This window comes from Myzus persicae, unplaced genomic scaffold (assembly GCF_001856785.1).
Source record: "Myzus persicae strain clone G006 unplaced genomic scaffold, MPER_G0061.0, whole genome shotgun sequence".
Classification (NCBI taxonomy): Eukaryota; Metazoa; Arthropoda; class Insecta; order Hemiptera; family Aphididae; genus Myzus; species Myzus persicae.
This window is the reverse complement of record NW_019104257.1, coordinates 71,929-86,495: the sequence shown is the minus strand read 5'-3', so window position 1 is coordinate 86,495 and position 14,567 is coordinate 71,929. Positions and strand designations below refer to the sequence as shown.

The 14,567-nt window shown below is 30.6% G+C and overlaps 1 protein-coding gene and 1 pseudogene across 1 annotated transcript; both read left to right on the top strand.

Annotated features, from left to right (window-relative positions):
* Positions 1 to 3,815: 3,815 nt before the first annotated feature.
* On the top strand, positions 3,816 to 7,839 carry LOC111040533 (annotated as a pseudogene).
* A 2,558-nt stretch (positions 7,840 to 10,397) lies between these two features.
* Positions 10,398 to 11,901, top strand: LOC111040537 (zinc finger BED domain-containing protein 5-like). The gene is made up of 3 exons (XM_022324475.1): positions 10,398 to 10,428; positions 10,508 to 10,777; positions 10,916 to 11,901. Exons 1-3 carry the CDS (start codon positions 10,398 to 10,400, stop codon positions 11,899 to 11,901), a joined length of 1,287 nt encoding a protein of 428 aa, XP_022180167.1.
* Positions 11,902 to 14,567: the final 2,666 nt, after the last annotated feature.

Below are 14,567 nucleotides of genomic sequence, written 5' to 3'. Positions count from 1 at the left end.
GTGTTGATTAAAATTTAAAATTAAAAGATTTTTTCACATGATTTGAAAGTTTATTAATTATAACATAATAATGTTCTTTTAAATGAAAGTTTTACTATTGTTTCTACCTTAAAAATAAGACTTGATTTGTAGTAGATAGTAGCACAGAATAGATAAATAGTAAGTTACTAACTGTGATTTATTATTCTACCCTTATATAGTTATATACAATAATTAAAATTAATACCTATTTTATATTTATTATTCATCCAGATCTCTCTGCTCTATTAAAAGGACACTGAATTCTATGGTTGTGTTGGTTATGAAAATAGAACAGTTAAATATCTATTGCGAAAAAATATAAATTTTCATATTATACAATTTATCTTAATTTTATCTAGATAAAATGGTTGTTTAATTATCTTTATCTAGATAAAAATTAAATTTATTTATCTCTATCTTTATCTAGATAAAATATTTATTCTTTATCTTTATCTTTATCTAGATAGAAATTTAGTTATCTATTCCCAACACTGGCAACACCACCTCAAGTAGGTCACAGGACCAACAGAAATACATTTCAGTTGCAACTCGATACTAAGCTTGGTCACTCGCTCGCTGCACTCGCTCGGCCATTAAAAACGAAAATATCCCCCGATGCAAAAAATTTTTTTTCCTGGACGTCAGAATTGATCCCGGGACCTTTAGGATCGTACGTGGTTCTTTTACCACTAAGCCACGAAATGTAACAGACAGGGCACCGAATATATTGGTTATTTAAACAAAATATTACAAAATACGTGATTTTCAAAGTGCTATAACTTAAAAACTAATGATTAGCCCCAATTTATTTTTGTACCATCGTTTTTAGATTGTCAAAATACATAAGATGCAAACAAAAAATATACAACATTTAGGGTGTCCGGTAAAGTAGAAGTATACCGAAAATGGTACTCAATATTTAGCTTTAACGGATTTCATCGAATCTAGTATACACATACCGTCGCCTATAATTATCTATTATATTCTTATGATACCTATTATACACTTAAACTATATATTAGAAAAACCGATATACAACATTTACAGTACTTAAGAAATAACAAGTATTTTAAATTAAATACAACAAAGTTAACTTTTTCTCCTTTTTTCCGGAGATCCCTCGATTTATTCGTGCGGACTCCTGGTTTAAAAACATTGTCCTGGAGCAGGGGTCTTCAACCTTTTTATACAGTGGGCCAAATGTTATTATTTTTAAATCTTGCAGGCCGCATTCGTAGTAAAAACATGTATCTTATATAAAAATTCAGTTTTATTATTACAACATATATAGATAAACATTTATTTTTAATTACACATTTTTTAACCGAGCTTCAGTTTTAGATTTGACAATTCTCATTCGTGAAAATATATGTTCACAAGTGTAAGTACTGCCAAAAAGAGACATCATTCTCAATGCATTGTTTTGAAGATTAGGATATGTCTCCGTGTCAATTATATTTCGAATAAAAAATTGAAAGTTCAACATTATCGTACTTTTCTTTTAGTATTATGTTGTTCTGTAAATCAATGATCTCCATTTGCATATTTTCTGGGACATCTTCAACTGATAATGAAAATGGAATTGAAAACAAATTAAACAATTTTTCATTAGCTTTGAAATCTAAGAACCTCGAATCAAATTGGATTTTTAAATCAGAAATTGCTTCTGCGTATTTTTCAGTTGAAGTAACATTATATTTTGACAAACATGGGATGTGAGTAGTGTTATTTTTTCTTAGCTGGACTTCCCACAGCAGAAGTTTATTTTCGAAAGATTTAATATTGTCAAATAAATTATATATTAATTGGTTTTGACTTTGTAAGCGTAAATTGAGTTCATTTAAGTGTAATGTAATATCCATGAGATAGGCAAAATCATTTTTCCATTCTGAGACATTAAGTTGTTCAAATTTTTTTCCTTTACTTGCAGCAAATTCAAAAATTTCGTTTTTTAAATCAAAAACATTTTTTAATACTTTTCCTCTGCTGAGCCAAAGGACATCTGTAAAATAAATTACATCCCTTGTTCAGCATAAAAAATAAATAAATTTCACTTGAACATTTTTTAAATTATCTATGATCCAATGCTCTTGATCTGATAAAATTTACTATTTTTACAACATCTTTCATAATAATTTGAAAACCAACTGATTTTGCACATAAATTTTCTCGATGGATAATGCAGTTATATTGCAACAGTTGTAAAGCATAACATGTACTCATTTATTTTTTAATTAGCGAGACGAGCCCTTCATTTTTTCCAACCATTGATGAGGCTCCGTCTGTTATAACTCCAGAAAAGTTATTTAATTTTATGTCAAAACGGTTAAGTGTCGAATTTAATGCATTAGAAATATCACAATTTTTTGTAGTGCCTTTCATTGGAAAAAGCGCGGCTAATTCTTCAGTGATAATAAAATTAGAATCGATACCCCGAATAAAAATTGCTAATTGCGCATTATCTAACAAATCTGTATTTTCGTCAACTGCCAGCGAATAAAAAATAAATTAAGAAATACGTTCTTTTAGGGTACTCTCAATATCAGTTAAAAGTTCTGCTATACGCCTTTCCATAGTTAGGTACCTCTGATAAACTCAATTTGGAAAAATATTGTTTTTGTGCTGGACAAAAAATTTCAGAGGTTACCTCCATACACTCTTTTATAAATTCACCATTAGTGAAAGGCTTCGATTTTGCTGCAATTTCTGTGTTATGATATAACTAGCTTTGACACTAGCTTCTTAGTCTGAATGACATTTTTTTATACTTGAAGACTGGCCTTATTTCTTTTTCATTAACAATACAAGTTTGTCAATTCGAAATTGTCCTTGTATCATATCATATTTTTCTGCATGTTTGGTACTATAATGTCGTTTTAAATTGTATTCTTTCAACACTGCAATCGATTCTTGACGAATCAAACATATTGCCTTTTCTTGAACTCGAATAAATAATAGCTATTGGACCATTTTTCTTGAAAAACTCGACTTTCATCCGAGATTTTACGTTTTTTGCTCACCGACATATTGTACAAATATTACGAAGAAAAAGTATTAAATTGAAACTTTTACACATAAATGAGAATACTGTACTCGTACCACAATCGATTACGAACTAACAGACATTATTAATTATATCTCGGTAGGTAATTCAATTTATCTCATCGCATATTTCCGATAGTGATAACTTAACTGTTATAATTTTATTGAACTAGAAAATGTACATGCTAAATTTAAAATGTGATCGCGGGCCGCATATAATGACAGGGTAGGCGACGGGTTGAAGATCCCTGCTCTAGAATATACCCTAGAATATACCTTGTCATTATAGCAAAGCCATCTAAAGAAATCCTTGGGGTTATGCTTAAATATTATCTTTAGCAGGTGCTAGAATTTTTATGCTTTTGAATAGTTTTCATAAACTACACCCACTTAATCAATGTTTCTTTTGAATGTACAGCTATTCCAAAGGCTATTCCAAATACCCATTGTATTTTGCTTCTTAGCTGTCAGCTGGGAACTAGCACATGCAGGGAGGGCCAAGAAAAGGCTACCATCATCCTCTTCACACTATAGATACTATCCCATTGTCACTTTACTATACATCAAATAAAATAAAATGATTACTATAATCATTAATAAGCGCTTAACCCACGATTGAATAGTTGAATATTTTCAACTATTTCGTATATTGTAGTGTAACGGGTTAACCAGTTTATATGGAACAATGAGACAGTGTAATAATAGTTATTTAACAGTATTTAAAAAATATATGTAAATTGTACTTACAGGCCATGTCTGTTATTACAAAAAGGTTACATGAAAACAAAAATACCGATTCTTATCTAAGTGTTAATGCAAGTAAAGAGCTTGAACGCATTTCGCATATGTGGAGTAGTTCAATAAGAAAAAACATTGCCTTGGAACCTTATCAAATACTTTATGTAGTTATTTTAGAAGTCTAAGGCATTCAATTAACTGGTTTGTAGAATAACTATTAAAGTAAAAACATAATGCAGTAGTTTGGAATAACGTGGAATTTATGCATAAACTTCCCAACTCCTGCTCAGTATTCACAGCTGAGTCAATTGCCATATTAAAAGAGCTCGAAATAATATCCGATAATCACATACAAGACACTATTATCTTAACCGACTCCCTCAGTTCGATCAAGAATATAAAACACACATTTAATCCTTCAGACATTGGCCTGCATATTCAAAATAAAATGTACACCTTACAATACCATAATAACTTCAAAATTAAACTCTTTTGGGTCACTGGACATTCTAACATAAAAGAAAAAACGAACTCGCTGACCACGCAGCTAAAAATGCTATCATATCTTCACTATCATCCCCCACACAAATCATTTCCTCCAGTGACATACGAGTGCTCATAACAAAGAAATGTCAACAAAGATAGCATCAAAGGTGTCATCTTATATACATCTTACTAAACCATATAAAACATAACACCGATAGTTGGACATTTCCCTTAGAATTTCACAGATAATTCGAAGTTATAATAACCAGACTAAGAATTGGACACACAAAAATATCCCACTGTTTCCTAATGTCCAAAGAAGAACCACCAATGTGCACAACATTCCTTGTACAAGTCACCATCAAACACTTACTAACCGAATGCCAAACCTACAACAGTACCCGAACAAGCCACAACCTACCCGAATCACTATCAGAAACTTTATGCAATCACCCTAAATCCATTACCAACATCATGTAATCCATCACAGCCGCCAATTCTTATTTCCAAAATTTAATGTAACTTAATTTATTAATTTATAATTTTTGCACTGTAAGTCCAATAGCCCAGGTTGCCGTGGGTATTATTAATGAAAAAAAAAAAAAAAAACATAATGATTATTTTTTTTTCAGAAGGCGTGGTATATCAAATAAATACACTTGGTGTGGGATATAAACCATTTGATGATTCTTTACTAGAAATACTTCTCCAGGCAAAGTAATTTTAATTCCATTTAACATTTTACTTAATAACTAATATTAACGTTCCACTACTCACCAGACTTACCGTTTTTACAGTGAATTTTATTGAGATATAATTACGTCATATAATTTCAAATAATTTACAAATTCAGCCAACACAATCAGCTCCCAGTAAAACTAAATTGCATACAGGTTTATTCAAAACTGTAGCTCTATCCAATAAGTAGGTTCAACATGAGCAGCCAACAGTACAGTGACTGGTTTTCTTCGTTGATGCGCAGGTTTTACAAAACTATAAATTTCTTATTCAATTAACCAAAAATAGCCAATGGGTACGCAGAATGATACAACGAGCATGCCCCCATTTATTATGCCCGGGTAGTTTCTTATGTCATATAGCCAAGAGTATAGTTAACCAATTAAAATAGGTTTGACGTTTACCAACAAGTTAATTTAAAATTAAGCAACTTACAATAATTTAGGGGAATTTAAAACAATGCTCAAGATCCAGAAGCAGAAAATAATATCATTCACGCTATTTCATCCAATCGTATATTATCATTCTTGTTTTTTATGTTAATATTAAAAACATTTAGGAAATTAAAATGAACTTCTTCATATTTAAATTCAATAAATAGCAAAGAATATATTATAATGGTAGGTAGTAGTGGTGGGCATAAGTTACTAATTACTATCGATTTAGTCGGTAGTATCATATGACTAATTTAGTTACTCGAACATTTTTATTATTCTACTTATTTTTATTAGCCGACTAATTATTATTATTCGACTTATTTTTATTATTCGATTAATTATTATTATTCGATTTATTTTGATTATTTTACTTATTATCATTATTCAATTCAACTTATTTTTATTACTCGACTTATTTTTATTATTCGATTAATTATTATTATTCGATTTATTTTTATTGGACTGATTGCAAACTTTAGCATGAATTACTTTAATTCAACAATATAACAAAAAACATAAACATTACTAGGAAAAATAAAAACAAATTTACAGCTGTTTTGAATTTTTGTTTAAAAATATTAACATATCTAAATGTTTTGGATGTGTTCTATTTCTTTTTGCTGACATGATTTCACCAGCTTTTGAAAAAATTCTATCTGAAGGTACTGAGGTAGCAGGGATCACTGAATACTTCAATGCTAAGTTGAATAATTCGCCCAACAGTATTTTGTGTTTGATCCAAAAATCGATTGGCTTTGATTTTCTATTGGAGTGTGGTAGACTGAAATATTGTTTTAAAATTTTATCCGTAGTGCTTACTGATGTAACTTGAGTTCGTTCTGTATTCAGTTTATCATCCAAGAAACTCCAAAAATCGACGGCTTCATTATTAGAGATGGTTTTAATTTCAGGAGTTTCAGAAATATTATAATTTTCTTCTGTGATGTTAAAAAAACATACATTTTAATAATTAATCAACATTTTTTACGTAAAAAAATGTATTAATATTATTAATTCCTTACCATTCAAATAATCACTGATAAGTAAAGATAGTTCAACTGTAATACTCTTTTCTACGTTTTCAGCACTAATTGTATGCTGAAATGCCAATTTTTTTAAACGAGGGTCAAGTAGAGTCGTTCTTGAAAACTCAGGTTTAGGATTTTGCTCTTCACTGAGTTTAAAACGACTGTTTAAATTTTCCAGCAATTTTTTCTTGAGTAGCTGACCTAAGTATGTTTTCATTTGTTTTGATTACTAAAGAAATGTGCAGTAAACCTAATAATATTTGTTAAATTATTTATTAATTAATTTAATTTTTTTGAATTTCTTACTTACCTCTTACTTATGGAATAACCATTGCCGATGTCGGATAGTTCTCAACTGATAACTCAGTAGTCATTACTTCAAATGGTTTTAATATGGGGATAACATCTTCCATATTACTTCCCATTCTTGTGCATTTAACATTACAGGTTCATCCTTTAAGGAAAGCATAGTATAGGTCAAAGGTTTTTTTAATTCGACCAGTCTTTCCAACATCAATAGGCTACTGTTCACGTTTCATGATGGTCTTGACACGTCTTGTTTAAGTTATAATTTTAAAGCTCCTATCTGTGTTAATTTTTCGGCAAATTTTCTATTTGCAACTTCACTTTTTTTAAATATGTCACAATGGAACGACACTTCTTTAATAAATCATTTAGATTTTGACATTCTCAGTTCAATAACTACAAAAAATCAGTGTTATATGACATAACAATGAAATTATGGGGCGACAACGTAAAACGTACGATGTATTTGTGTTTTTATTAAATTTCAATAACCTTTTTGAAAGAAGAATTTATAATAATTTCTATGATTTGTATATAGCTGGTCGTGCAAATTATTAGTCGAATAATAGTCGGTAGTATGTGATGAAAACCGACTAATAGTCGGTAGTAGCAAATAGTCGTTTCTGCCCATCACTAGTAGGTAGTATGATAATGTATGAGTGTTTTTGAAATTCATTGTTCTTTTCTTAATAATTGAAAAAACCAACAAAAGAAAGCAGGAAAACGGGATTATTTCTTCAACACCAATTTTTGAATATTACATCAAGTCTTTAAAATATAAATTTAAATGTGTTGAAAACAAAATGTAAATATTTCTGTTTTCCCATTGTTTTCTATTGTTTTGAAAAGTTATTATTGGGACTTTTAAAAATTAACTAGATCCTATTATACCGTATTATACGCGTTGTAATCTATATGTCTAGATAAAAGACCGATTAATTTATTGTTATAGATTTGAAAGATTATATGGTGATTCGGTTATACCAGAATGGAAAGTCTCGCAGTTCAATATCGTCCAAATGAATCGAATTTTAACAACATAAAATATTTTTTTTTTTTAACTTCCAAATTAATTTGTAAACAATTGGAATAAAATTGTTAAAAAAATGTTTCGACATTTATATAACTATTTTTGTTTTAGAATAAGTATGTACTTGTGCATAAATACATTTTTTGAATTGTTAGAATTTTGATAAAAACCATCCACAAAAAGAAAAAAAAATTTTAAGGATTCGCATTCATAATTTAAAAAAAGAGTTGACAAGTCGGTATCGCTCTGCTGTATAGTAGTTGTGGAGTATTTCATTGTAATGGATGTCCCTCTGTGCAATCTTGTATCGGAGAAGTAAAATTGATGTTCTATTGCGGATATGTGATGTTTCCTTTTACTGCCCATGTACATTTATGCGATATTCAAGAGATGCCAAATGCCAAGTTGATGGATATCACATCTGAGAAGTTAAAACTGAACATCTATAGAACATCTCACATTAAAGGTATCTTAGCAGTCTACTTAAAGATGTCAAATTCAATTCCCAGTAACATCCCAAAACACAAACTTAAGAATTTCACATTTTTTTTCATCCATGAGATGTCCAATGCGTAACATTCATGTAACTGTTTTAGAATTTTATTTTGAGTACTTACTATTTGGGTTTCAAATGATTTAAAAATTTGGAAATAATAATTAAATGATTTAACACAGGTCATATGGTATAAAATATTTATTTTGAAAAGTTACCTACATAATATTTACAATAATAATAACATAAAAATAAATTAATACATTTTATTCTGTAAACAATATTTAAAAAAATTATATGACATGTATAGTAGTTAATATGTTTTATTCTGTACGCAGTAAGTTTAAGGCTATAGCTCGATTTTCTGATGGTATGGAAAAACAAACACTTATAAGTTATAATGAAGCAATAGTACCTATCCAGTAAATTGAAAAGGCATTTAAAAACAAAACAGCCTTGTGAGTCATTAAAAACTCGACTATATTTTAAACCCCTCCTGAATTCAAATAAAAGAGCTGCATCTAGTATGATAAAAATAGTGACTATATCTGATAAAGCTCTTGAAGCATCATTTAAAGACGCAGAACTTATTGCTAAAAATATGAACTCTCATGTCATTGGCAAAAATTAATAGGACCTGCCTGTTTAGCTATGGTTGAAACAATGTTAGGTAAAGAATTATGAATTTATTAATAAAGGTATTCATTATGAACATCATTACTTAATTGGAATTAATACAATACAAAGTAAACAAGTCTTAGAAATATTAATATATTAAGAGAGAAAGTACGCCGTAAAAGACCAGAAGCATGGAAATCAAAGTCGTGGTTTTTGCACCATGACAATGCACCAGCGCGTTCAGCACTTTCCATACGTGAATTGTTATCATCAAAATAGACTTATTAGTGGTACCTCACCCACCAGCTCCATGTGTTTTTTATTTGTCTTCGAGACTAAAAGTACCCTCAAATACCACTGATTCGAAGTCGTTAACGAAACTATCCATAACGCGACACAAAAGCTAAAGGTTATGGAGGAAATTCAAAGGAGTTCAACAATTGGCAAGACCGTTAGAAGCATCATATCGAAGCTAAAGGACACTATTTTGAAGGTGATCCATTTAAATAGTTTGTAAGTTTTAAATACAATTTTTAATAAATTTTGTCTGGATATTTATTGAACACACCTAGTATTTATGAATATATTATTTTAGGAGCCGAAACAAACAAGAACGTTAGCTCAAAGGTTTATTATGAGTGTCGTCTGATGATTAGACGACATCTATTTTCACAAACGACCAATGATTGCAATTTATATTTTAAAGTAGTACCAAGAATTCAAGTGTGTTAAACAAGATAATTGGTACCTTGTTAATTTTTGAAAAGTTTTATCCAAGTTTTACACTATAAATATTTGTTTTACGATACGAAGACGGTCCATTATATATACTTCTTCACAACTTAATTGATCTTGACGATTAACTTTTTTATGTAATAATAATTAATAATAATATTATTATCAATGATTATCATATTATGCTACTATCTACTAAATAATATTACGTCGTTTAAACTGCAACAAAGCGTATCTCAGTTTTTGTAGTTTTTCAGGAGACAAAAAACACGTGTTTAATGATTTAAACCAGCGGTTCTCAACCGTGGGTCCGCGGACCCCTAGGGTCGGAAAAATTGAAATTTGTTGTAATTAATTGAAATTACTTGTGAAACTAGTAGTGAAATATTGTAAATGTTGTAAATAGGTTTTTCGTAACTTATACGATTTAGTATAAGTGTATAAGAAGAGTATAATACTATAATAGGTATAATATATCATTCTAGGCGGCGCGGCGGTACGATAAGATTGTATGTAATCTGGTAATGTGGCGTTGCTCGTCACAAGTACATACTATGTTTTATCTTAAATTCAGATAAAACTATTCTTGTGAACGGTTTGTTTGATATTTGTATTCCAATAATTAGTCAGTCGCTTCTTTCAAAGAGACCGTATCACACACACAACGTATTTGTAATTACTATTTTTTTTTTTGACATTGTTAAACATTTTCACACTTTTCGAACATGGATCATTGGTTAAAAACTGGTAGCGTCAGTAAAAGAAATACTACTGAATCAACCGATCCTATTCATACTCAAGAAGCGCTAAAGAAGAATTACTAATATTTCCACAGAAAATCTTAAGGAGTTACCACAGGTTAGTAATACTAAATTTCTAGTGCCGGGAAAGATTAGGAAATATTCAGAAGAATATTTGTGCCACGGGTTTTCGTTCATTACGATTGATAATATAGCTAAACCTGAATGTGTTATCTGTGGAGAAATACTAGCTAATAGCAGTATGAAACCTTCACAACTTACTCGTCATTTGATTACTAAACATTCAGATTTAAAGGACAAAGATGTCACTTTTTTCAAACGTTTAATTGAAAATAAAAATAAGTGTAATATTCAAACCTACCTCTCTTCGGGTAATGCTAACGTAGATGCAGTTGAAGCATCGTTTTGAATTAGTTATAATATCGCCAGAAGTGGTAAAAATCACACAATCGGTGAAAATTTGATTTTGCCAACCATTAAAGATGCAGTTCATTGTATGTTCGGAGAAAAATATGTCCATAAAATAAATGGTATCCCACTATCAAATGACACAGTCAGTCGTAGAATCAAAGACATTTCTTATGATATTGAGGAGACAATACTAAAAGACATCAATAACAGTGAATTGTTTTCCATTCAAGTTGACGAGAGTACTGGTGTAGCACAATTAGCTGTTTTGTTAGTTATTGCAAGATATATAAAAAAAAATGAAAGCGTAGAAGGTCTTTTGCTCTGCCATCCTCTGACTGGACGCACAACAGGTGCAGATATTTTTCATGCTATTGATTCTTACTTCGCCGAAAAAAAAATAAAGTGGTCACAATGCTGTGGTTTAAGTACTGATGGTGGAAAGTCTATGGCAGGTTGTTACTCTGGTCTTAAGTCTCGTGTTAAGGCAGTATCCCCACTAATAAAGTGGACTCATTGTTGTATCCATCGGCAAGCTCTTGCATCGAAACCTCTTCCTGCAGATTTGAAGGACGTTCTGGACGATTCTTGTAAAGTGGTCAATTTCTTCAAGTCTCGCCACACAAACTCCAGAATATTTTCATTTTTGTGTGAAGACATGGGAAGTCTTCACAAAACCCTCCTTCTTCATACTGAGGTTCGATGGTTATCACGAGGTAAAGTCCTTACTCGTTTGTTTGAACTTAGGCATGAAGTTCAAATGTTTTTTGAAGACCTCCCTTTTCGACTGTCATCAAAATTTAACGACCATGAATGGCTTCAAAAACTAGCTTACTTATCCAATGTTTTTTTGAAATTTAACAATCTAAATTTGACTCTTCGAAACAGTGCAGTGACAATATTCCAAGTTAATGACAAAATAGAATCTTTTGTTAAAAAGTTTTGGAAAACGTGTATTGAGAATAACCAACCAGAAATTTTTGAAGCACTGCATGATTTTCTCTGTGAAACTGATATGAACTTATCACAAGGCATCAAACACCAAATTGTTCAACATTAGAATGAGCTTAAAACAGCTTTTGCAAAATACTTCCCTAAATGTGGAAAAGAAGATCACTGGATTATGTTCCCTTTCAGTGAAATTTATTTCAAATCTGCAGTTTTATCAGCCCGTGAAAAAGAAAAATTGATTGAACTGAAAATGGACTCTTCACTTCAAGCAGAATTTCTTGAAAAAAAATCACTGATCACCTTTTGGGCTAATGTAAAAGACGAATATCCTGAGCTTTCTTACACAGCATTCAATGTTTTACTACCGTTTACGAGTTCTGTATTAGTGGAGAGAGCCTTTTCGTCATACACATTTATTAAAAATAAGTACCGCAATAGACTTTCGGTGAGTTCAGACTTACGAGTTTATTTATCATCCGTGGAGCCAGATTTCAAAAAGTGAAGTGCTAGCAAACAAGCTCAAGGATCACATTAAAATTACATTTTTAACTCAATATTATTTTTTTATTATTTTTTACTATTCATTTTTATTTATACAATGTATTGCGCATGTTGATCAAAATAAATCAAATTTTTCATTATTAAACTTATTTCGTAAATTCATATCTATCTTATGTAAAAATATATGACAAATTGGCATTTGGGGGTCCGTAAAGTAGTAGTGAGTGGTTAAGGGGTGCGTGAATGAAAAAAGGTTAAGATTTAAACCGACTAAATATATGTTAAAACATGTTTATTTAATGTTATTTTCATTAAAAAGTGTTTAAAACACTAAAATTCTAAGTTTATTAAATATTCAGTATTTTTCATGAGATACGCTTTGTTTGACACTGATGAATCTGAGATTATACTCAATTGGTATTTGACACTAAGATGCAGTAATGCATTTGAAAGAATGCTATTTCTATTTTGTGCTGTACACCCATCTGAGTAAACTATTACAGGTTTAAATGAGTTTTTTCAATTGTATCTATTAGATAAGTAGCAAAAGTTGATGCTACTACGTAGTTCACACTGTGTTTCGTCAAACCAATAACAAGCTTCATGGGTTCCTAGATTGTAAATAGTAGTGTAGTTATGGACAGATAATTTCATTTTATAATAAATAGAGCTTGCTTGACAGTATGGAAGCAGCTGAACGGCCATTAGGTCGCATGTAAATACATGACATTTACCAGCTTCAGAATTCATTTTATCATTAGTTTTTTGGTCCCTGGCTTGATTTTTTTGTTGCAATGTTTTTGATAATCTGCTTATGATAAATTGTTTACTTTGAATTGGCCACATGTATCACACTGGTCCTTTTTGGGGGGGAAATATTGATAGATTTTTGCTATAGAAACTTTTATCAAATTATCTCCTGCTTAAGGGTTCTTCACTATCTTCTTTACATGCAACATTGTAAATATTGTATAGCTGTGTAATTTAAATAATATCAGTTTGTAAGTATAATTTCCTACTAGATTGTCTACAGTAGTGTGAAGAGAGTTTTGGAAACTTATTAAAAAAATTATTCGAGTAATCTGTTTTATGCACTTTTGTATTGAATTTCTGTTTTATGTCCATCTCTAAATAATTGTTCACCCTCCAATTTACATTCTATATTATTTTCTTCTTCAGTGTCACACTCTTTTTCTTTGGAAAACTTTCTAATAAATCGTTTCCAAAGGGTGTTTTGGTTTCTAACCAGTATCTCAAAGTTGACTCTTTAAGGAATAGAGTACTTAAAAACATACCTCGGCATACACATGTTATTTCCTACTTTGAAATAATAAATAAAGGTTCCACTTCTACGGGATACTAATCACTTAATGAAGTTCGTTAAGGAATTATTTTATCTATTAATGACAAAACAAAACTTTGTTTTTTCTTCCACGATGGCATTTTTTTGCATGATATAATAATATCGTGATAATATTCATTGAACGCCACAGTATATATTCACATAAAAAATGTGCAAGTATATGGCAGCCCGCGTCCACATGGCGTGGATATAATAAGGTAGTTTGACAAAAACAGTAATAACTTATAAGTTTAAAGTTAGCGTGACCGCCGGCGGGCAACGTGCCAGGGTGGTAGCCGTTTTTATTCCCTATTTCCATATTATTCAGTTTTGTGCTTGCATGTTAGATGGTAACTAACTGCCTATTAATTGATTTGTATCGTCTTCGATATATCATATTTTCGTTTGATCACGAAGTTCGTATACTAGTGACATTACAACGACTATTTTATAAATGCACTGTGCAGTGACGACACCAGTAACTTTACAATGACTAATGACAAATACGAACACTCACGGTCACCACGATTATGATTCACATTAGATATCAAAAGTAAATAAGATAAAAACTGACAATGTACGATAAAAATATTAACTGTATAGGGGGTTTTTTTATATTTACATCAGTGTCTACGATTTATTAAAGTAGCAATTTCAACAGCTTTGGGATACGGGTTAAACTTATCTGATTATGTTCAACTTGTGTATACATCATTTTTAAACATATTGAAACCTTTTAAGAGGTATCGATTACAAAAAATAATTAGCACCACCCTAGTGTTCATCTATCATTGATCCAAGTACAGTCAGCGAAAAGGTCCCTAACGTGATGTGAGCCGCGATACCAATGCCCCGGGTGGCCGAATTTCATCAGGGCTTCTACAATTATTTGCGATTACGCTTAAATATACCACTAGGAACGTAACAGTCGC

Bases quoted from the DNA above. Each gene is read 5' to 3' on its own strand.
- LOC111040537 (XM_022324475.1), top strand. From the start codon at position 10,398: ATGGATCATTGGTTAAAAACTGGTAGCGTCA. The intron at 10,429-10,507 runs GTAAAAGAAATA...ATATTTCCACAG, and splicing joins GTTAAAAACTGGTAGCGTCA to AAAATCTTAAGGAGTTACCA. The intron at 10,778-10,915 runs GTAATATTCAAA...CAACCATTAAAG, and splicing joins AATTGAAAATAAAAATAAGT to ATGCAGTTCATTGTATGTTC.